Genomic DNA, 25,923 nt, shown 5'->3' on the forward strand with positions numbered 1-25,923 from the left:
AAAAAAAAAAAAAAAACACAAAACAAAAAAAAAAAAAAAAAAAAAAAAAAAAAAAAAAAAAAAAAAACACCGTAATTGATGAACAAACAGGTCAGCTGCATAAGAAAGGAGGGGTCTCAACAGAGAGCCAACACTAAGATGCAAGACACATGAGTGATGCTATCCGAGATACTGTAGCCCCATTTGAGCCACCTCAGTGTCTTGTGGACTGGAACAAGGCATTCCCTGCCCCAACTTTAAGTCACAGTTTAAATCTGTTACTTAGTAATAGATAACTGATATAGGTAATTTTAAGTAACAGCTTTTGTTACTCAGTAATAACTGACATAAGGTAATGAGTCCAACTAATGTTATAAAGAAAAGGTACTAAGTACTATCAATATTAGGGATCCTAATGTAATGTGGCAGTAGTTTATTTGATACTATTTAAAACAGGGAATTATAAATAGGAATTTCATCTGCTGGCTTTAAGTTTCTATTTTCCTAAATATTCCACAATGTACATGTTTTACTTTTAAAATAACAATAAAAATGTTATTTTGCTATAACCTCCTTGAGAATATTGTTGTCAGTTTATTGGTCCTGTTTTTTGGGGTTTTATTGTGTGTTTTTGTTTTTTTGAGATAGGTTCTCACTGTGTCACCCAGGCTGGAGTACAGTGCCACAATCTTGGCTCACTGCAGCCTCAACCACCCAGGCTCAAGCAATCATCCCACCTCAGCCTCCCAAGTGGCTGGGACTACAAGCACCCAACACTACACGCAGCTAATTTTTGTATTTTTAGTAGGGATGGAGTTTTGCCACATTGCCCAAGCTGGTCTTGAACTCCTGGGCTCAAGCCATCCACCCAGCTCAGCCTCCCAAAGTGCTGGAATTATAGGCAAGCGCCACTGCACCCAGAGTATTAGTATTTAATAAGTCTAAATTATATTTTCTCTTGACAAAATATGCAAACATTTCAGCAAATAAAAATATTTGATTATCTTTTCTGGTTGAAGAATAGAAAGCTCTGATCACATCAATAATTCAAGAAATAATATATAAGGTTTCACATTTCTGAAGAAGTAGAATGTATTAAAAACCCTAAAATTATACTGCTTATAATGTAGTATCACACTGATTTTTTTGAAACTTCCTTAGATTTATATAATTCCTCATGGTTATCATTGTGAGTAGAAGCAGATAAAATATTGAGAAAAGTAAATACTTTGAATACAGAATAAGAGTGGAAATAATCCAAAAAGACTGCAATAATGAGCTAAAGAAGAAAAAATAAACAGCATCATTGAATATTATGAAAAAGCCTTAGGTTTTAGCTGAGCACAAGTACATTAGCCAATAGTAAGCTACATCAACATAAAAATATAATGTTACCTTAGACTTTATTAGTACATTTAATATTTACTGAGAGCCTACAGAGCATCATCATGTACTTTACTAAGAAAATACAATGAAAAAATCCAGAGAAGGAATTATATTACTGTACTTAGAACTGCCCAACTAAATATGAAATATTAAGTCCATATATAGGAAATGGTTTTAAAAATTAGAGAAACCTACAAAAGAGAAGACTTCCTAATCCAAATGTTTTACTAAAAGAAGAAAACCCTTGAAATAATTTTTTCATTTTATCAAAATACGTTAATAACCACTATGTGCTGGACATTGTGCTAGGCAGTGGGGTATACGGTAGAGAACAAAATAGGTATCATCCTTGTCTTTGTTCTGCTCACGGTACAGTGAGTAACCCAGCACAGGAAGACCTTTAGCAGGTACTACATAATAATCTGCCATGCATATCGTAAAAAGATTCACGTATCTTGCAAAAGGTTGAAAAATACAAGTCTAAAATTTTATGATTAATTATAGCATGGTAGCATAAAAGAATGTAATTATTATTCTGAGATAAATGTTGAATGAATAAAATACAAGCAAAGCAAGATATATACATAACCACATACACTCACATATCCATGAGTTTTTTTTAATACTTCCACCTAATAAAACAATCATGTCAATTCATACATTCAGCCTTCATAGGCAAACTACTCAAAACCAACAATCCACATTAAGACACTCTTGTCTCAATTTTTTATCTCATTTCTTAATCTCCTTATCCTGATAATTATTAGGATTTACTAGTTTTAAAATACCAAAGAAATTAATGTCTATGATTTCCTGGGGATTTCTTATATCAATCACTATACCTTTCCATGGCTTTAGCTGTATAAGGCAAATGCATTTCAATACTGTGTTCATCTTCATCTGTCTGCAGAGACATGCGTTCAAACATTCCTGTCTTCCATAGTTCTCCGTAAACTAAAGAGATTTCAAAATACAGTAAAACAAATATATTAATGTATATCCTTATCCTTTGAGATTCCACCCAGTAACACAAAACTACATGCTTTGGCAAGAGACAGAAACACCAGATAATATTCTCATTTTTATTAAAACAAAACAAAACAATGGAAAGGAAGGAGGGAGGGTGAGTAAGAAGGAGAAAGAGAGTGGGGAAAAAAAACAGAACTAGTTTTTATGTAACAGGTAAAACAGTAATACATGTAAAGACATTCATTATTTGCATATGCTACATAGTTATATAAAAAATGATCACTTCGAAGAAAAATGATCACTTCAATTCTTCATCAGTTCCCTTCGTTATTTCTCAAATCACCTTTGGGTCTAGGCTTTTCCTTGACTTTAATCAGTACATGCTAGCAAGAATATAATTAGAATCCTACTGAAGGCCGGGCGCGGTGGCTCAAGCCTGTAATCCCAGCACTTTGGGAGGCCGAGGCGGGTGGATCACGAGGTCAAGAGATTGAGACCATCCTGGTCAACATGGTGAAACCCCGTCTCTACTAAAATTACAAAAAATTAGCTGGGCATGGTGGCGCGTGCCTGTAATCCCAGCTACTCAGGAGGCTGAGGCAGGAGAATTGCCTGAACCCAGGAGGCGGAGGTTGCAGTGAGCCGAGATCGCGCCATTGCACTCCAGCCTGGGTAACAAGAGCGAAACTCCGTCTCAAAAAAAAAAAAAAAAAAAAAAAAAAAAAGAATTCCTACTGAAAAGTGGAAAAACCACTGGTCTATTTAACTCATGAGTTAAATAGTATAGCTTCTGAGTTTTTTTAATAAAATGTGTGGTATTACTTCACACCTCAGGTTTCTGCCATACCAAGAGAAAATTCTCACTAATGCTATTTTCCTGAAGATTCAAAATTAAGCTTGTAGGATAGATCAAAATATAAATTTGCCAAAATACCATCCCAACTTAAAAAGACCTAGTAATTCAGGCCCTTCTGATGAACTATACTTAAAATTGAATATTGTAGAACAAGAAAAACATAAAAGTTAATGTGTAAAATATATATATAAGAATATTTTTAGCACAAAACAGAACCAACAACTTTATAACCAGATCCTTAAATGGGTTTACCTATACCAAAGAAAGAAAGAAATGGTTGCCATGACCTCTTTTCTTTAAAAAATTCTCATTTCTTCACTGGTAAGCTACCCAAAATTAAAATTTTGTGAATGCCCAACAAGGTTTTAATAGTAAAATGTGTTCCCTAAAACCATCTCAGGAAGTAAGGTTAGAAATACTCCAGTTTCATTAATAAGATGCCTTCTTAACAAATTGCTAATATTCTGTGATACCTAAAACCCCAAATCATAAAAATTTACATCAAAAACAAGAAAAAAGAATTTTTTTCTTGCAAATAGTCTCCTTTATTATTTTATTTATTTATTTTGGGAGACAGGGTTTCACTCTTATTTTATTTATTTATTTATTTATTTATTTATTTACTTACTTACTTACTTACTTACTTTTGGAGACAGGGCTTCACTCTGTCACCCAGGCCAGGCTGGAGTACATCAGCATGATTTCAGCTCACTGCAACCTCTACTTCCCTGGCTCAAGCCATCTTCCCACCTCACCACCCCACCCTCCGCCCCTTCCCTTCCCACCAGGTGGCTGAGACTATAGCCACGTGCCACCATACCCATCGGATTTTTGTACTTTTTTGTAGAGACAGGGTTTGCCATGTTGCTCAAATTGGTCTCAAATTCCTGAGCCCAAGGAATCTGCCCGTCTCAGCCTCCCAAAGTGCTGGGATTTCAGCCATGAATCACCACACCAGGCCTCAACTCTTTTCTTCTACACAAGACATTTTTACAAAATTATTTGAAACAATATCACCGCTAACACACTTAAAAATATAATTTGAGGCCAAGTACAGTGGCTCACACCTATAATCCCAGCACTCTGGGAGGCCAAGACAGAATTGCTTGAAACTGGGAGTTCAAGATCAGCCTGGACAACATAGCAAGGCCCTAATTCCACAAAAAAAATTTTTTTTAATTAGTTGGGTGTGGTGATGTGTGCCTGGGGTCCTAGCTACTTGGGAGGTTGAGGTAGGAGGATCACTTGAGCCCAGGAGTTTGAGGCTGCAGTGAACTATAATCATGCCACTGCACTCCAGCCTGGGCCACAGAATGAGACTCTTTAAAAACAAAAAAGTATATATATATGGGGTGTGTGTGTGTGTGTGTGTGTGTGTGTGTGTGTGAATAATTTGATGAACTGAAAGGACACATACCCAGTTCATGAAGCTGGTTACTTCTGGGAAGGTAAACTGAGTTCAGGATGAGCGAGAAACTGAATAAATTGTGGATGTTAAGTACATCAGTTATTTCTTATACTATTCTATATACTGTTCTGTATTTTTAAAATTACCCCCCTCCCAAAAATACCTTTATAAAGTCAAAAGGTTTTTATTTTATACATCTATTGTGTAAGAACAACTAAATAAAAATGTGACTGGAATCCTATGGAAAAAATAAGTCAATCAAAATTGTAGGCATGTTTAAAAATAAAATATATTTATCATTTATATAGCACCCTTCTTTCAGAGTTTCATAGTTACAGGCTCATTTTTTCCCACAAAAATCGTTTGAAAGAAAATATATTATCAGCATTACCTATTTACAGTAAGAAAAGTGACACTACATAGAAGTAGATTAACATGCCCAAAATCTTTCATGAAACTGGTATGGGTACTAATTTCTTGCCTCCTGGTACACTGAGTACATGGCATTTTCCTGAATATTAATGTAACCACTGCAATCTGAAGACCAGCAGATCTGACAGATTTCTGTAGCTAACTGAAAAACACTAGTTGCCTTTTAGGGATATAGAAGAGTTTCCTTTTTTTTTTTTTTTTTTTTTTTTTTTTTTTTGCAGATTAGTTATAACAAATTTTATTTTAAATATTGAGATATTACTTATAATGTTCATATTTGTAAGTTTTTAAATTAATTTACAAGTCCTATTAAAAGAACATTAGCTATTTGAAAGCTATAATACTTCTATATACTTACTCTTTTGGTCAATACGAAGGTCATACAGGGGTGTCCTATATATATCCACACTGGAAAGTGCACATCGAGAGAGGGGCACATGATGAGAAGGCCCAAGGATGAAAATTCTCCGGCTAGGAGATACACAACAAAAAACACAGAACAATTGCACTTCTACAAAAACCTTATTAAATAAAGGAGGAAAAAGTAATTCTTACAAATTACTTGTTTCCTTCTTGATTGATTTAATTACCAACTGTTAATGGCTGAACTGTGTTCCCCTGCAAAATTCACATGGTGAAGTACCAATCCCCAGGAGCACAGACCATATTGCTATTTAGAGATAAGGTGTTCAAAGGGGCGATTAAGTTCAAATGAGGACATTAGGGTGGGGACCTAATCCAATAAGTCTGTGGTCTCCTTACAGGAAAAAGAGACACCAGGGGTATGCCCGCAGAGAGATACAAAGAGATATGATCATGTGGGAAAGGGCAACAAGAGGGCAGCCACCTACAACAGGCAGAGGAGAAAGGCCTCAGGAGAAGCCAACCCTGACAGAAACCTGATATTGAACTTCAAGCTTTTAAAACTGTTAAAAAAAAAAATTGTTGTTTAAACCACCCAATCTGTGGTGTTTTGTTATGACAGCCCTAGCAAACTAATATACCTAATAATGATTTGCTCCTCCATTAATTAAGTTCAGTTCCTTATTTCTGTCTTTATCAGATGGCCTTTAAGAGAATCATATTCAATACTTGGAAATACCAGCTATCAATACAGTAAACCAATCCACTATGCATAAAATATGCATTAAAAAATCTCTGCATTCACACTGAAAAGGATACAATAGGTGTTAACAGGTTTTCAGAAGCTGTATTTTATTAACTGGATTTTATGTATTTAAGCTATTAAAATCTCAAAATTCTAACACATTCTGAAATTACCTTCTAAGATCCACCATGGGTTGGGCGTGGTAGTCACACCTATAATCCCAATACTTTGGGAAGTTGAGGCAGGTGGATCACAACTGGAGTTCAAGACCAGCCTGGCCAAGATGGTGAAACCCTGTCTCTACTAAAAATACAAAAATTAGCTGGGCACAGTGGCACATGCCTGTAATCCCAGCTACTCAGGCGGCTAAGGCAGGAGAAGCACTTGAACCCAGCAGGCAGAGGTTGCAGTGAGCCAAGATCACACCACTGCACTCTAGCATGGGTGACAGACCAAGACTCCGTCAAAAAAAAAAAAGATCCACCATGATTTTAATAAAAATACATAACAGCATAAAATTCTAAATATCTATACAAAATATCCATCATAAAGAAGCATTCTAATAAAGCTATTTCCACATTTCTTCCACAGTAGGGGGAAAAGGAATCTTGTTGAAAAGAATCCTATACAATAAGCTTTCTCTATTCCCATTCAAGTAGAAGTCATTCTCAAAAATGAAGAAACTAGATGATGTGTTATTTGCACTGTAGTCTAAAGAAAAGAACTGAGCTAAAGTGTATCTTAAATCTTTATAATCTCTTTATCGTGACATCAAGAGTAATATTTCCTCTCATTCTATGTCAAATATCCAAACCCACCCTACAATCTGAATTCCAAAACTATCAATGTTCTCTGTTCTCCAATATTCATATGAACCAACCTTCCCACATCTCATATAAAACTTACAGACTCATAAAGCCAAAACTATGAAAAGAAAGTATATGATATGTTGTGTAACTAGAAAAGTATTATTAATTGCTCAATTAAAGAAAAAACGCTGAGAGATAAGCTAGTTCTTTTCTATCAAAAATTTGCAGGCCAGGGAATGTGTGTGTAAGCAATGTATTTATTCACATAAAATTCTATCACAGCTAAGAAAATTAACCAATTGTTTGTTATATGTTACTTCATATATTGCAGGCAGGGAGAGAGGAGATAAAGCTGTGGATATTAAGTTGTTCTGCTATGAAAAAAAGGAAAAAGTTCTGGGTAAGTAGTTCTCAGTTTAGAGTCTCAAAACCTCCTTAAGATAGCACACACAGCAAACATAAGACCATCCACAGGCCATTTCTGGTCAGAAACAATCCTTTTTCTTTCTTTTAACTTTTACTTTAGGTTCAAAGGTACCTGTACAGGTTTGTAATATAGGTAAATTATGTGTCACCAGGGTTTGGTGTACAGATTATTTGAGACAAAGTCTTGCACTGTCACCCCGGCTGGAGCGCAATGGTGTCATTTCTGCTCACTGCAACCTCCTGCCTCAGCCTCCTGAGTAGCTGGGATTACAGGCACCCACCACTACGCCCAGCTAACTTTTTGTATTTTTTAGTATAGACGGGATTTCACTATGTTGGCCAGAATGTTCTCAAACTCCTGACCTTATGATCTGCTCACCTTGGCCTCCCGAAGTGCTGGGATTACAGGCATGAACCACCACTCCTGGCCCATAGTTTTTTTATCCTCACCCTCCTCCCACCCTTTACCCTCAAGCAGGTCTCAGTGTCAGTTGTTCCCTTATGTCCATATGTACTCAATATTTAGCTCCTACTTGTGAGAACATGGAGTATTTGGTTTTCTGTTCCTGTGGGAGTTTGCTTAGGATAATGGCCTCTAGCTCCATGTTGCTGGAAAGGATACGATCTCAATCTTTTATACAGCTGTGTAATATTACATTGTGTGTGTGTGTGTGTGTGTGTGTGTGTGTGTGTGTGTGTGTACCACCTTTAGTTTAACACTGATGGGCATTTATGTTGATTCCACATCTTTACTATTGTGAACAGTGCTGCAATGAACATATATGTGCATGTGTCTTTATGGCAGAACAATTTATATTTTTGGGGGTACATACCCAATAAATGGACTACTAGGTCCAGAGTTACTTCTGTTTTAAGTTCTTTGAGAAATCACCACGCTGTTTTCCACAATGGTTGAACCAATTGATACTCCTACCAAAAATGTATAAACTTTCTTTTTCACCACAGCCTTGCCAGCATCTGTTAATTTTTGACTTTTCAATAATAGCCATTCTGACTATTATCAGATGGTATCTCATTGTGGTTTTGATTTGCATCGCTCTAGTGATCAGTGATTATGAGAATTTTTTCATATGTTTGTTGGCCACGTATGCGTCTTCTTTTGAAAAGTGCCTTTTCATGTCCTTTGCCCACGTTTCAATTGGGTTGCTTTTTGCTCGTTAAGTTCCTTACAGACAACAGAATCTTTTTTTCTACCCCTCTTCCTTCAGTATGTTATTAGCACTGCTAATCCTCATTTCTTGTCATTATCTCTATCATCAATTCAAAAACCACTTCACAAAAAAAAGTCAAATCTATAGATTTCTAAATGAAGAAAACTAAACGACAGCACTCTGGTCACCTATCTTAATAGCACATAAATAATATGACACTTTTTTAAAATTAAAGTCTAATGTGGGCAATTTATAATGGTAATTCAGAAATGTTTAAGTAACCTGACTAGAGCCAGGTAGTATACGAAACAAGAATCAAATACGGGAAAGGGCATTTTTCTGACTGAGGAATATATGAAAAAATAGAGAGAAAGAATATTTAACATCAGAGCACTCCTGCAAAATCTAAAACACACAGTCAAAGTATGAAGTGATTTTTAAAATATCAATCTAAATTCAAGGCATACATAAATTTCCTAAGTATAATAAGGTTCTAACAATAGCCAAAACATACACTGCTCCAGAAATAAGCACCAGAGGTCTGCTGGAAGCCTAATTAACTCCTCTGATACCTACTTTCCTTGCTTGCCTTTCTGTGTGCCCCAACTTAGATGAAGGGAAAAGAATCCCACCAACCTGAATTAACCAACTGAGTACCCTACAGATTCTTTCTGGTTTGGTAGAAAAGTCGCCAATAGCCAAGTGAAGTTCCATATTTGATTAAAAGAAATAATGAGAAAAAAAAAAAGATTTAGGTTCCATCAATATAATACCCTTAAAAGCAATATATCTAAAAACAAAACCAAAAAAAAGTTAAATGTCATGAAAGGAAAGTAAAATGGGGCATTTAAACCAGTAGTAATCTCAAAATGGGTCTCTTTGTTAGCTAAATACTACTAAAAGAAAATGAATAGTGTACATTAAAGTTCATGCATTTTCTTTGTTAGAATGCTAGATCTATAAACACCAAGGCCACAGGAATATTTTGAAGAGAAATAAATAATATAGGCATTAGAAGCAATGCCACTTTCTCTCCCTTTATTTGACTGCAAGGGTGCTTTGTCTTTAAAGGAGTAACTTTTCAATATTAGCACATCATCATTGTTGATACACAGGTAAAAGAAACCTTTAATATGGAAAAAATGGGGGAGGAGCAAGATCAGTGGGCATTCTCTTAGAAATAAATGTACTTCATATATAATAGCTCCAGAGAATTCACATTTGTGGAGTTACAATGATGAATGTAGTCTGTGCACCCAATGTACAAGCTGCCTGAGTGTGTATCCTCATGACTGTTTATTCAGCCACTTAGTCCAAATAATGGAACATAAGTAATTTTACAAAGGTTTCACAAGAAGTGAAGATATTTTAACCAAAGAATGTCATGTGGCCCCAAAAAGCATTCTTTTTGCTTTTTTCTGTCCTGTAAGGATTTCTGAAAAATATGTATCCAAATCAAGTTACTACTAGCTAAGTACATCCTGAATTCTGAGTAAAATTTTTAGAGTTTTAATTATACTCAGGAAAGAATACTGCAACTACCAATATGGAAAAGAACTAAAATGTACCATTTTTACAATTCCTTAAACAGTCAGTGATTTTCTGGAAACATAGATCATATCACTTCCCTTGCTTAAAGCCTTTCACGGCATTTCATGGTCACAGGGTAAAATCTAGAATCCTTAAAACGGGTTCTACACTCTCAAATGCACTGGCAAATTTGCTATTACTCTTGCCCGCCTTGTTCATAATACTTTGTGTGTACTGGTCTTCTTGTATTTCCTTGATAACACCAACAACTTTACCTACTTCAAACTTTTCACCCATGCTACTGTTCCCTTGACTTGGTTAGCCTGGCTTACAAAATCTGTTCCTCAGAGATACCTTCCCCAATACCTCTCCCACAATTTAAATCAAGTCACTCTCTTAAGGTCCATCACAATAGTTCTGAAAAGTGTGAACTTGGTATTGTGATTCTTGGTATTACTCCTCAAGATCCTAGGCAACAGTCCATAAAATTTTCATAAGAATACAAGGAAGTTATTTACTTTTTTTATTTGCACTTATGGTGCAAAAGTAAGGGAGCATAAAACCACTGGTCCATTAGAACAAAGACCAAAGTAGTATAATCAACATGTACTAGTAGTCCTATTTTTTTACCCTTACTCACACTAAGTTTAAAAAGAAGGGAGTTCTTAATTTCATTAAATCTTGACTCTTGGGTAGATATCTTTTTAATATTCTGTATGACAAAATGCATTCAATCTGTGGTGATAAATAAAACGCTTCTGCTGCATATGGAAGTATGTCCCAGGAAAAAGCACTTGTGTAGTTGTGAGCTGTAAGCTAAACTAAACATTTCCCTCATGGAACAAAATTTTTATTTGAAAAGATGACTATAGATAAATTATGGCTATTCTATTTTAGGTGGCTGGCAGGAGTTTTCCCAAAAGTAAACAAAAGACAAGCATGGTGGTTCATGCCTGTAATTGCAGCACTTTGAGAGGCTGAGGTGGGAGGACAGTTTCAGGCCAAGAGTTCAAGACCAGCATGAGCAACATAGTGAGAACACATCTCTACAAAAATAATTTTTTAAAAAATAGCTGGGCATGATGGCAAGGGCTGCGGTCCTAACTACTCAGAAGGCTGGGGCAGGAGGATCACTTGAGCCTGGGAATTCAAGGCTGTGTGAGCTATGATCATCCCACTGACTCTGGCCTAGGAGAGACAGTGAGATCTTGTCTCAAAAGGGGGAAAAAAAATAGAATCTAGGACTTTAAAGAAAATAATGTATTTGTTGTCAAGGATAAAACTGAGGTTTTCAAGTGAAAATCAGACTTTCATAAAACTTTTATCACTGTAAGCTTCATAGTCTCAAAAGAATTAATGATTTTTCTGATAAAATACCTGGTAACATTAAGAAATGTGACTTTTAGCCAGGCACAGTGGCTCCTGCCTGTAATCCCAGCACTTTGGGAGGCAGAGGCAGGTGGATCACAAGGTCAGGAGCTCAAGACCAGCCTGGCCAATGTGGTGAAACCCCATCTCTACTAAAACTACAAAAATTAGCTGGTCATGGTGATAGGCGCCTGTAATCCCAGCTACTAGGGAGGCTGAGGGAGAGAGCTGCTTGAACTTGAACCTGGGAGGCGGAGGTTGCAGTGAGCCAAGATCATGCCACTGCACTCCAGCATGGGCAACAGAACGAGATTCCGTCTCAAAAAATTAAAAAAAAAAAAACAAAAAGAAATTTGACTTTTAATATCACATAATGAAATACCAGCATTGAAAATATCTGCATAACCCAATAAAAATTTTCCAAATGTTCTATGCATGATGTTACAAAATCATGCAAGGGTAAAAGATACATTCAAACTGTAAAATAGCCAATGAATTTATAAAAAGTACAAAAATTCATTAATATTAACTTCAGGTTTTTCATTATAACTAAGCTTTAAGAAACTACCATTTGTTGAGTTTTGGTGTAGTGTTAAAGAAAAATACCCACAATTATCTGGAAAGGTAATTACAGCACTCCTCTTCCTTTCCTAACTACATATGTGTGTGAGGTTGAGTTTCCTTCATATACATCAACCAAACAAATGATCACAACAGAGAGAATGCATAACCAGATATGAGAACATAGTTGTCTTCTATTAAGCCAAATAATAAAAGGAAATTTAGTAACTAGTAAAAATGTCAGACATTTTTATATTTTATTTAAAAAGAAAAAGTTAGGCAAGGCCTGGTGCAGTGGCTCATGCCTGTAATCCCGGCACTTTGGGCAGCTGAGGTGGGTGGATCACTTGAGGTCGGGAGTTTGAGAACAGCCTGACCAACATGGCAAAATCCTGTCTCTACAAAAATACAAAAATTAGCCAGGCATGATGGTGTGTGCCTGTAATCCCAGCTACTAAGGAGGCTAAGGTGGGAGAATTGCCTGAACCCAGGAGGTGGAGGTGGTAGTGAGCCGAGATCGGGCCATTGCACTCCGGCCTGGACAACAGAGCAAGGCTCCGTCTCAAAAAAAAAAAAAAAGTAAAGCAATGCCACTTTTCTCACTACCTTATAATAAAAAATGTACTTATTTCTCATTTTTTAAAATGTTATTTTTGTTAACCTCTAATCTGTTTACTTTTTTAAATGATTTTTTTAAGTATCTCATTTTAATTTTGAATGCATTCAACAAAGGTAGATGTAGCCTACATTTGTTGTTCTTAATAAGTTAAAAGTGTACAGGGGTCCTGAAACCAAGAAGTTTGAGAACCACTGTATTTTACTTTCAGCTTTTTCATTAGATTTTTAGCGTTTAATAAGATACCTATTGTTATCATATGCTTAATAAGATCTATCTCACCTACCAGTTTATCAGCACAGAGCTAAAACCATGTCTGTATTATCTATCACTGTGTCTGTAGCACTACCACAATATCTGGATCACAGCAGTCATTTAATAAACTTTTAAAAGAAATATGCTTTAATGTATTCATCCATTTCTCTTGGAAAGCAACACCTAAAACCCTTTGTTACCAAGTCTTCATAAAACAGGCAAGTTTGTTTGCAAACAATCTTCATTATCACCTCAAAAGCTGCCTCTTACACTCCCCATTAAGTTACCAGCCCTAATAGTTACTGTGAAAAGAAAATCCTGGCCAGGCATGGTGGTTCATGCTTGTAATCTCAACACTTTGGGAGGCCAAGGCAGACAGATCACTCGTGGTCAGGTGTTCAAGACCAGCCTAGCCAACATAGTGAAAACTCATCTCTATTAAAATTCAAAAGTTAGTGAAGCATGGTGGCACATGCTTGTAATCCCAGCTACTCGGGAGGCTGAGGCAAGAGAATTACTTGAACTCAGGAGGCGGAGGTTGCAGTGAGCCAACACCGCGCCACTGCACTCCAGCCTGCTGTCAGAGAGAGACTCCATCTTAAAAAAATAAAAAAGGAAAGAAAAATCTTATTAGGCTCTGATCAGTCATATTATAAATCAAGGAACCATTCTGTCAGTTTAAGAATCATTAGTCCCCTTAACTTGTAATCATTTTTGCACAAATGCTTTCAAATTTTGTATTTTTCACCATAAAAATATGTCCATTTATCATACAAGAAAATATATGCAAACTATTATCAACCATTATAATTTATTTAACCTCATAAAGTACATTCTTTTTTCCCAGTTGTACACAATTTTATACCCTGATTTTTCTACTTGCCATATTATAAATATTTTCCAAGTTACTACAAAGCCTTCATCACCATCATTTTCAACAGCTACAAAAGATTCCATTGAGTAAACTATCATATGTATTTAGTCAATACACTATTAGAAACTCAGATTCTTTAAAAAATAATGCTGCTGTAGAAATCTTAACACATTTAACTTTTTCCGTTTGGGGACTTATTAGGATAGAGCTTTTGAACCTGAATTTCTAAACCAGTAAATATATGCATTTCTATGACTCTTACTATATATTATCAAATTGCTTTAACCTGATATAGTCCATTGAAATGTATTTCTTTATTTAAAAAAAAAAAAACTAATTTTGCCGTAATCTAGCCAGTTCTGGATTACAAGAATTACAAAACTGTATTGTTCTTCAAACTGTTCATTTAAATTGGTACCTCACTACTGTCAAAACTACACTGAGATACCATCTCATGCCAGTTATAATGGCGATCATTAAAAAAATCTGGAGACAACAGATGCTGGAGAGGATGTGGAGAAATAGGAACACTTTTATACTGTTGGTGGGAGTGTAAATTAATTCAACCATTGTGGAAGACAGTGTGGCGATTCCTCAAGGACCTACAAATAGAAATTCCATTTGACCCATTACTGGGTATATATCCAAAGGATTATAAATCGTTGTATTATAAAGACACATGTACATGTATGTTCATTGCGGCACTGTTTACAATAGCAAAGACCTAGAACCACCCAAATGCCCATCAATGATAGACTGGACAAGGAAAATGTGGCACATATACACCATGGAATACTATGCAGCCATAAAAAATGATGAGTTCATGTCCTTTGTAGGGACATGGATGAATCTGGAAACCGTCATTCTCAGCAAACTGACACAAGAACAGAAAATCAAACACAGCACGTTCTCACTCATAGGCAAGTGTTGAATAATGAGAACACATGGACACAGGGAGGGGAGCATCACACACTGGGGTCTGTTTGGGGGGACTAAGGGAGTGACAGCAGGGAGTAGGGAGTTGGGGAGGGATAACATGGGGAGAAATGCCAGATATAGGTGATGGGGATGGAGGCAGCAAACCACATTGCCATGTATGTACCTATGCAACAATCCTGTATGTTCTGCACATGTACCCCAGAACCTAAAGTGCAATAAAATATATACATATATATACATATATATAAAAAGAAAAAAATTTTCCATTTTTATTTTATTAATTACATTTTTTGTAATTTCAATTAATATTCTTAGCCCTAAATACTAAGATTTTTATTATTTTTGATATTAATCCTTTGTCACTTTTTTGCAAATATTTTTCCTATTCTGTTCATTGCTTCCTTTGGTTACATTATGACATGAGTTTCCCCCTTGCCATATAATTTAATCTAATTATAATTTATCACATTTTGTACTCTTCCCAACAATGTCTCATAAATATTAAGACATATTGTGTTCCAAATTAGCTATGGCTTGAAATGCCTCTCCAGATATTTTAATACCCTTACCTAACTATTATTTACTTTGATGGACAGTGTTAGCAGGGATTCTAAACCAATTTCTTTTTACAAGCTGCTAGTCAGCTTTCTAACATCAATTTTGGAATAATTTTTACCTGTTATTTGCAATGCCTTTTAAAATCTTATTTGTACCCCCACCCACTTTTAAATTCTGGAAAGTAACATGATATCATTTACATTTCAAAACATGATCCTGGCTGAAATATGGAATGAAAATGGATTACTGTGGAAGGTAAGAATAGAAAGTGGTAGTATAGAATTTAACCTTCTCTCTTGGACTCTCATTTTTTTCTCTATATTTCTTATAGATGCCAAAAGGATATTCTGTCTCTACCTTCTCAAAGCACTCTAAAGCCACTATAATTCCCAGAAAGTACCTCTTTCAAGAGAATTCAACTGTGACTGACAATTATTACTTTTACACTTAGACCTTGAAATATATTCATGCGGAATTCAATTATTATATACTAATAACAAAAAAATAATTTCACTGCGCTGAGACAGTGGCTCATGCCTATAATCCGAGCACTTTGGGAGACCAAGGGGGGCGGATCACCTGCAGTCAGGAGTTCAAAACCAGCCTGGCCAACATGGCAAAAGCCAGCCTCCACTAAAAATATAAAAGATTAGCTGGGTGCGGAGGCATGCACCTGTAGTCCCAGCTACTTGGGAGGCTGAGGCAGGAGAATCAAGTGAACCTGGAGGCAGAGGTTGTAGTGAGCTAAGATCACACCATGTCACTCCAGCTTGAGCGACAGAGCCAGACTCTTTCTCAAAAAATTAATTAATTAAAATAAAATAATTTGATCACATCAGCCATCATTTGCCTCTTTCTACTCATCTTTATTTTCCTCTTCTTAGTCCTTGGCTCACTTCCATTTTTCCCTTTCCTTTTGCCTCCCATTCTCACTTTCCATTAACCTATTTAACACATAAGCTTTCCACTTCTATGAACATAAACTCCATACCCCTCTACAAATCCCTAAGCCTAATTTAATTCTGAGGTGTCCCACCAGCACATGAGTTTTATCAATAAATCTTTTGCCAAACAGAGGAAGGTTTGGAAAAGAAAAGGCTGTTATACAAACTTTTATTACAGCTGGCTTATAGGCCCAAGTCAAATGAAAGAAGCTTATAAAAAATCTTTTTTTTTTCTTTTTTGAGACAGAGTCTCAGTCTGTCGCCATGCTGGAGTACAGTGGTGAGATCTCAGCTCACTGCAACCACTGCCTTCTGGGTTCAAACAGTTCTCCTGCTTCAGCCTCCTGAGTAGCTGGGATTACAGGCACACACCATCAAGGCTAGCTAATTTTTGTATTTTAGTAAAGACGGGTTTTACCATGTTAGCCAGGACGGTTTCAATCTCCTGACCTAGTGATCGGCCTGCCTCAGCCTCCTAAAGTGTTGGGATTACAGGCATGAGCCACCAGACCTGGCCAAAAATTCCTTTTTTTTTTTTTTTTGAGGTGGAGTCTAGCTCTTGTCACCCAGGCTGGAGTGCAATGGCGCAATCTCAGCCCACTGTAACCTCCACCACCCAGTTCAAACGATTCTCCTGCCTCAGCCTCCCGAGTGGCTGGGACTACAGGCATCCACCACCACACCTAGCTAATTTTTGTATTTTTAGTAGAGACGGGGTTTCACCCTGTTGGCCAGGCTGGTCTCGAACTCCTGACCTCAGGTGATTTGCCTGCCTCAGCCTCCCAAAATGCTGGGATGACAGATGTGAGCCACCAAGCCTGGACTAAAAAATTGTTTCAGCTTAACTTCTATTTGCTCTTATTGATGAAATAAATTACTTAAGATGATATATTAAACATGTATCAAGGGATAATTGTTAACAACACTCCTCAGAACATAAACAAGACAGGGCTAGCCAAAACCTCACCAATTTAGAAATATTATTGTTTTATCATTAGAAAAAACTTGCTAAAAATAACTTTTCAATGAATTATAATACAATATACAGAGAATGCTACATAAACACTTGAAAGAAGAGCTTTTTTGTTTTAAAACTTTGAACAAATTGCTCAAAGGCAAGTGGGATGGCTATGCATGATTTTCTTTTTCTTTTAAAGTTTTGTTCTTTCTCCCAGGCTGAAGTAAAGTGGTGCAATCTTGGCTCACTGCAACTTCCGCCTCCCAGGTTCAAGCAATTCTCCTGCCTCAGCTTTCCAAGTAGCTTGGATTACAGGCACCTAATACCATGCCCGGGTAATTTTTATATTTTTAGTAGAGACGGGGTTTCACCATGCTGACCAAGCTGGTCCGAACATTTTAAAGGGAAGGTAAAAACCAAATGTTCAAACAACAAAAAAAAGAGTACTGAAGTTTTCTATAACCTATATAAGGTAGAGTGAAATTCATCAAAAGTCAAATCCCTCAAGAAATTGAGTACATAATAATAGTAAGTATAAAAAGCAAATTACTTCTATAACAAAGCAATGAACTCTCAAGCTTCTCCGAGTTAAAACAAAACCATATTACTTACGTAATAGACGGATCCACTTGTTTATAAGCATGGGCAGCACAAGACCCACAGTACGTATATCCTGCATGGCTACAAAACAAAATATTTTTAAACTTAATCATCAGATTCAAAATCAAGATATTCTAGAAAGAAAAACCTTTGAAATAAATATAGTAACTATGGTAAACACAACAGAATTGAGAGCATACGTTAAACAGCAATGTAGTTAATGATGCCACTTCTAGAAGAAATTAGGAAACACAAGATCTATACTGTGTTCCAATTCGAAACTTTAAAAATATTTTGTAATTTTTTTTGTCTGAAAGACAAATTTAGAGGCGTTTAAGGTTTACTTGAAGTTGCTATGTAACACAATTATTGTGGTTGTTTTGTTTTTTGTTTTTTGTTTTTGTAGACAGTCTCACTTTGTCATCCAGGCTGCAATGCACTGGTACAATCATGGCTCACTGCAGCCTCCACCTCCCAGGCTCAAGCAATCCTCCTGCCTCAGCCTCCTGAGTAGCTGACACCATAGGCACATGGCACCTATCTGGCTAATTTGTAATTTTTAACAGACCCGAGGTCTAACTATGTTGCTGAGACTGGTCTTGAACTCCTGGGGTCAAGTGATCCTCCTCCCTCAGACTCCCAAAGTACTGGAATTACAGGCATGAGCCACCATACCTGGCCTACAATTGTGTTTTTAATACTCCTCTTCAGTAGCATTAGCAGACTATTATAGAAAAATGACAAACCAACAGGAAATCAAGTCAGACAAATACCCTACAACTATTAAAATACCTTCTGTGTCTTTAGAGATAAAAATAAAGACAAAGATAATTATTCTAATTTTCTCTCCACACTATTCTTCTCTTTCATCCTCTGGTCTCCAAATTCAGTCAATTCTCTTGTCACCTACAGAATGACTGTTTCCTGGTCTCAAAAGATATATGAAAAAATAGATACATATCCATACAATGGAATACTCTTCAGCAATAAAAAGAAATGAATTACAGACACTCAAAATAATTAAATAAATACGCTGAATGGAAGAAAGTCAAATAAAAAGAGTTCATTCTGTCTGATTCCATTTAAATAAAATTCTACATAGCGAAGCATGGTGGCACATGCCTATGGTCCCAGCTACTCAAGAGGCTAAGGCAGGAGGATTGCTTAAGCCAAGGAGTTCTATACTACAGTAAGCTATGATCACACCCATACTCCAGCCTGGATGACAGAGTGAGATCCCATCTCTTAAAAAAAAAATTATAGAAAGTGGAAGAGAGGGGAAAAAGAGGTACAGAAAGGAAGAATTACGAGGGAACACAAGGAAACTTTTGAGGGTGATGAATATGTTATTTTCTTGATTGTGATAGTTTTACCCTCATACATATGTCAAACATCAAATTGTGTGGTTTAAATGTATACACTTGTATGCCAATCATATCACAATAAGGCTCTTTTTTAAAAATGGTCCTAATCTGAACTAGCTCAAGATATGAATGGAGAAAATGAGACTCACAGCACTCTGCCACAGGAATACAAGACAGTAGTGGTGCTTAACCAGGAGCTCAACAACATGGAACATACACTAAGCTCACTGAAATCATTGAAGGTCTTAATTAACGGTAGTCACTCTACCCCTATACCTCTGGTAAAGGAGCCTATCAAGTTGCCTCAACATAGCAATATTCTCACAACCCAGTTTTGATCTTAGCCAGAAGGAAATTCTTTAGCTTAGCATACTCAGTTTTGATATCATCCTGCACTAGTCTTAATACCAGAGCCTAACCAGGAGACCTATTTTATTCTGTTATGACTCCAATCTCTGAATTTCTGAGACCTTACTGCTCACTGCTTCAGATTCCTAACACCTAGTTCTTGATCTTAACTGATTCTCTTACCAATTTATTAGTATGCCATCTTGCCTGTCCACGTGGACCTTAAAGCCACCGGGTCCATCTGGATCTGCCCAGGTGTATCTGAAACCTTAATGACATTTCAGATTTTCAACACTGCCTTGAAACTTTGCTCTCAGTTGTCATTCATATACCATCCACTCAATGCCTTATTCTTCTATCTTAAAGTGCTCCTTCCACTTTATATCAGCTTTTCAGACTTCAGTTCCTCTTTATCATTCTTAAATTTAAAAGCTGTAATCCCCAATCCATGCCCTGATCTCTAAATCAACCTGTCTTTCTAGTCTGAGTCTCTCCCATTTCTACCAATCCTGTTCCTGACCAAGCTCAGTTCTTTACATGCAGAAAGGCTTCTTATAAACACTGGATTCTTCCCATCACTGCACTCCACCCTGGGTGACTAGGCAAGACTTTATTTCAAAAAAAAAAAGACAAGAAAAAAAAGAATCATTGGATTCTTGAAGTATGGCTAGGACATAAATAGTAAGAGTACAAGGGTAAGGACATTAAGGAAGGGCATAGAGACTAAAGGAAGAACATGAGCAAATGTCCAAGTATATAATGTAGATGAGAAAATTCAAGACTGGCCTGAGTAGAGGAAAAGAGTAATGATATGCCAGAGTCAGGTAAAGGAATATGGGCTTGATAAAACAAGATACTAAAAAATGCTGTGGGCTCTTGAGCAGGGTGTGTCAATATCAAACTGTTATTAGTCCAGTACTGAAAAGCACTGGCACAAACTAGCTATTAGTGGCAGGAGAGTGTTAATAGGACCTCTCTTGGAAATGGTGGCAGTACTTGCCCAAGCATGAGGTACTAATGTCATGGTCTGGAACTGTATTAGTGCTGGTGGGCAAAGAGACGCAAATGTTATAGAGTCTAAAAAAGAAAAATTGACAAATCTCAGTGACTGAGTATGGGAGATAAGGAGAATAATGATAATAATAGTAGTAACATTTACTGACTACTTACTATGTTATGTATCAGGCACTCTTCTATGTACTTCAAAGAATTAAATAATTTAATCCTCACAGCAACTCTGTGAGGTAGGAATTACTATTATTCTCATTTTACAGATGAAGAAACTGAAACAGAGAGATTAAGAAACTTGCTCAAGTTCACATAGATAGCCAGTGACCAAGTCAGGGCTTAAGCCAGGACTGCCTGGCTCTAGAATACATACTATTACCCACCATAAGAGATCTTTACATGTTTGAAGGATGAAAGGAAGGAGTCTGTGGCATAGGAAAAGCAACAAGTCTGAAAACAAGAACCCTTACACAGTCATATACACTATAAAACTACAGGAAAGGATGAAGGTTTTGAAAACACAATTAGCTAAGGTAAATACATGATTAATAATGGAACTCAGATTTCATGGTTTCAGTCCATGCTGAAGCTGAAGGCTTCCAAGTCTGCTTGAAGTAAAGACAAAAGTCACAGGGAGAGAAGGAAAGTCTTAACCTGAAAAGGTCTTAACTTCAAGACTATACTATAGAGTATTGAAAAAAAAAATCTTTCAGTGCACCGTGCTTCTTAACCCCATCACAAAGAGCTCAACTTCATGAAAGGGGGAAGAAGATAATAATCAAGGAAGATAATTTCTTGTACTTTCCTTTATCCTAACCCAGAAGCATGATAATGAAGAAAATCAGACTAATAACCATCAAATCTCACTACAGATGCTCTTTTCCTACCCCTTCCCTTGCTAACAGAATCTATGATTCTACATGTATGTGGAAACAATGTTTTATCAAGAGATGGTTCAAAATAAAGGGGGCTTCACTAAAACTGACTAAAGTTTTTTCTTTTGTCCTAACAGCCAGAACGATGAAAATTTAAGATATTCTAACATGTACTGTAAAAGTGTGTCCCATTCAGTCTTTTTAAATCTCTTAAAGTCCTTAATGCAAAAAGCCATCCCCACTAGCTTTTCCAAGTCACTTTGTTTCCCAATCTAACATATCATGAAGGCAAATGCAAAATTATACTTAAAACTTACAATATTTTATTATTTTTATTAGTGGAACCTTGCCACTAAAAATTGATCCTTCTTTTAACAGAGAGTGCTTTTGCTTTTCCCTTTGCTCCTACACAGTAGACCCTTTACATTAGGAAGTCCAGTTTCTGACACCAGAATTTCTGTTTTCCCTGTGGAGCTGCAATCAAGTGAGGATGCAAAGGCCATTTATTGCTCATGAACATTTACTGGTTAAGTGACAGTTTCTCACACAGCAACCTTGCTGTGTGGCTATAATTCAAATTCTTACCTCAGAAAAATGACCAATTACTAAAGGACATGGATTTTCACTTGTTCATGCTGAGGGCTTCAAGGTCACAGGTGAATAGTATAAATTGTCAATGCCAAGAGTCATAATAAAGAAATACTTAACAAGGATTCAACAAAGTCAGGTTCAATAGTCCAAGTTCTACTTAACAGTAGCAAAATGCAAAATAAAAAGGCTGAAGTAGATGAAATAAGAAACTGAACCAGAGGAAATGGAGAGATCTCCAACAATAAGTCACAAAATCTACTTAAGCTAAGGTAAAATCAGAAAAGCTAGAAACTAAATTAGAAAACTCTGAACAGATGGGATCAATTTGATTGACAACTGGCCCTAAATAATTTGCAAAAGCAGCAGCTTCCACATTGCCTCTCTCAATTTTATTTTGCTGTACCTAGTCTTTTATTCTTTTATTTTGTAGGCATTGCTCAATGGCCCTCAAGATTCCTGTTTTGATTTAAAAAAAAAAAAAAAAGAAAAGAAAAAGAAAGAAAAATCAGTAGGAGCCAGGTGTGATGGCTTATGCCTGTAATCCCAGCTATTCAGGAGGCTAAGGCAGGAGAATCGCTTGAACCCAGGAGGTAGAGGTTGCAGTGAGCCAAGGTTGTGCCACTGTATTCCAGCCCTGGTGACAGAGTGAGACTCTGTCTCCAAAAAAAAAAGTCAGTAGATAACTATGCCCCAAAAAAAGTCCAAGTTATATCATTATTATTCAGAATATCTTATTTTTACAAGGCTCTTAAAGTCCTTAATGCAAAAAGCCATCCCCACTAGCTTTTCCAAGTCACTCTGATTCCCAACCTAACATATCATGAAGGCAAATACAATATTTTTACAAAATAAAATACAAAATACATTATTTTACATAATTTTTAAAGTTCCTTAAGAGCTTTTAAAAGACTGAGTGGGACACAAAATATAATCTCAAAAGATTCATTGTCTCATGATATACAGTGGTAGAGCGCTGTACAGGTATGCTTCACTATAGACAAACTGGTCTTCTCTATAAAAGCTTTTTAGCTTTTACATTTTTTAAACTAGTTTTTATATTAAAAGTAATAAATGCACATAGTAAAAAAGTCAAACAATAAAGAAGGACACACAATAAATAGTGAAAGAGTCCTTTCTCCCATACTACTCCTACTAGGTTAATTAATATCAAGTCAAACTCCTACTAGGTTAACTAATATCAAGGTTTTTTTTAATGTATAAGGGGGGGCCTTCAATATTCAAAGTACCTGTTTTATAATTTAAAAAACTTCATCATGTTAACAACCAATTCTCTGATTATGTTTTATATTTGTTAAGTTTCTTAAGTGATACGTATCTGCACAGCTTCATTCTAGGGGTTGCTGACATATTTCTGCATGGTGCAAGACAAGCAAGAAGATTGGTATCAAGGTATCTGGAAGTCATGTAGAAAGGCTTTTCAGACTTTTAGCTCATGAGATCATTTCAATATATCCCTGGGACACACACTGTCTCCTACACATCAAGATAAGGTAGTTCTAAATTCAACCACAGTACACTTTAATCAAATTAATTTCTTTTAAATCCTCCAAATGTGCCTGCCTTATGTCATATAGATTAGAATTCATTAAGATAGAACAGTTGACAGGTCAATATTTACTCTTTAATGATATATATCCTATTTAATCTGTATCAACATAAAAATGAACAACATGTTTATGCACTTTCAAAAATTTGCCATTTTCACTCAGCCTGATTAGTTACAACTATATCCAGGTTCTGAGTTTATTTAAGGTTTCCATGATACAATTTATGCCTATAAACGTAAAAAAAATCTAAGAAAAGCAAGTCTTAGAGAGCTAACATTTATAAACCTTAAAGTAAGTTTTTTATTAACGTGATTTTTCTAAATACTATATAACACAAAGACTCTTTCACGCCATAGAACAGTAACTTTATTTTTTTTGAGACAGGGTCTCACTCCCATCACCCAGGCTAGAGTTCAATGGCGTGATCTCAGCTCAGTGCAGCCCCAACCTGCCAGGCTCAAGTGATCTTCCCATCTCAACCTCTGGAGTAGCTGGGGCTGCACATACATGCCACCACACCCAGCTAATTTTTGTATTTTTTGTAGAGGGGGTTTCACCATGTTATCCAGGCTAATCTTGAACTTCTGAGCCCAAGTGATCTGCCCACCTCAGGCTCCCAAAGTGCTGGGATTACAAGCATGAGCCACTGCGCCCAGTAACAATGAAATATTTGTTGTTTTCTACCTCAAAAAAAAAAAAAAAGGTAACCTTGGAAAGGAAAATAATTACTTCTGGAAACCACGTAAGATAAAACTTGGCTAACTTAAAGTCTTCCTATGTTAACAAAATAGAAATTGCTTGTAAATGCACACTTACAATGTTTATTATACGTTTATATTTATGTCTTTATATGTTTATGTATGTTTATTACAACATTTATTATATGTTATATACAAAGTCAGTATATAACAGAAACACACCAAAGCCAAAACTATTTTCATTTTAAAATCTATGGTAACTTGCAAATCAACATATTTGTAATTTAGGCTGAAACATTTCACTTCCCAGGTCACTCCCAATGATTCCAATTTAAAATTAATTACAAGAAGGAAACAAGTCTGGCTACTTTTTTATGAATACTAGCCTCAACTTAATTATATGTTGATTCAACTCAGCTCCCAAATTTAGAACAAGTTTTAACTGGAAAGATAGCATACCATAAGAAATGAAAATAAAATGTCTCTCATGAGTTACTATAAAGAAATGATTATTAATTAATTGTTTCTTACCTAATCAAGGATCTCACTTAGGTAAATGCCCCCTCTTATTCCTGCATCAATTTTTCTTTCCCTACTGACTCTCTTCATATACAAACTCTTTAAAATCTCTCAAATGAAATAAAAATCCTCCTTACTATAGAGGTATTGTCCTATTTCTCTGTTTTACAGCAAAATTCCTCAAAAAACTACCTATACTGATGTCTTCATTGCCCTCGCCTCTCATTCTTTCCTGAATCTACTCCCTCCAATAACACTTTCATTTCTACCACCCACAGAAACTTTTCTTCTTAAGGTCACCAGTGATTTCCACATTGCCAAATCCAATTATCAATCCTCAGTCCTCTCTGGCAGCATCTGATACAGCTGATCACTTTCTCCTCCCTGACACATTTTTCACCCTTTGGCCTCCCAGAGACATCACTCACTCTTGGTTTTCCTCCTTCCTCACTTCTTCTCCCTTCAATATCTCCTTTGCAAATGTTCATCTTCATTCTGGCCTCTAAAAAGTTGGCTTGTCCAAGGGCTTAGTCCTTGAAACTCTTCTCCTGTCTATCTTTATTTTATTCCTAGGCAACCTCTGTGATTATATATACTAATATAGCCCTTATTTCTATCTCAAGTCTGGTGCCACTTCTTTGTACTCCAGATTCACTTAGCCAGTTGCCCATTAGTAATCTCCGTTTGGATATCTAATAATCACCTCAACATTAACAAGATCAAAACCAAAAACCTAGATTCTATATAAGCACTTCAAAATCTACCCCCACATTTCCACTCGTCTTCCCCTTATCAGTATAAAAGTAATTCCATCCTTCTAGTTTCACAGGACAAAACTTAAAAATCATTCAGTCATGATATTTTAAAACCATGTCTTTATAAAATACTTCTAAAGACAGGGTATCTCACTGTTGCCCAAGCAGGAGGTACAGTGGTGCAATCAGACCATAGCTCACTGCAGCCTCAAATTCCCGGGCTCAAGGGATCCTTCTGCCTCAATCTACCAAGCAGCAGGACTACAGGTGCATATGCCACCACACCCAGTTAATTTTTGTAGAGACAGGGTCTTGCTTTGTTGCCCAGGCTGACCTCAAACTCCTGGCTTCAAGCAATCCTCCTGCTTAGGCCTCCCAAAGTGCTGGGATTACAGGTGTGAGCCACTGCCCCTAGCCAAGAGTCATTCTTGACTCTTCTTCTCCCTATC

General features: G+C 36.4%; 1 protein-coding gene across 5 annotated transcripts in view; it reads right to left on the reverse strand.

Moving 5' to 3' along the window:
- The window catches only part of MEMO1 (mediator of cell motility 1), a 136,842-nt gene that overhangs the window by 51,210 nt on the left and 59,709 nt on the right, over window positions 1-25,923 (reverse strand). For 4 of the 5 annotated variants that reach the window (XM_037740743.1, XM_017534839.2, XM_037740741.1 and 1 more), the window contains 3 exons: window positions 17,761-17,829; window positions 5,389-5,501; window positions 2,208-2,319 (listed from right to left, as the gene is read on the reverse strand). In XM_037740743.1, the coding sequence (XP_037596671.1) occupies window positions 2,208-2,319; window positions 5,389-5,501; window positions 17,761-17,827 (292 nt within the window). In that variant the 5' untranslated portion in view covers window positions 17,828-17,829. The remainder of the gene's footprint in view (window positions 1-2,207; window positions 2,320-5,388; window positions 5,502-17,760; window positions 17,830-25,923) is intronic. The other variant, XM_037740742.1, reaches the window with a different exon arrangement.

The sequence above is a fragment of the Cebus imitator genome, unplaced genomic scaffold (genome assembly GCF_001604975.1).
Source record: "Cebus imitator isolate Cc_AM_T3 unplaced genomic scaffold, Cebus_imitator-1.0 Scaffold88, whole genome shotgun sequence".
Classification (NCBI taxonomy): Eukaryota; Metazoa; Chordata; class Mammalia; order Primates; family Cebidae; genus Cebus; species Cebus imitator.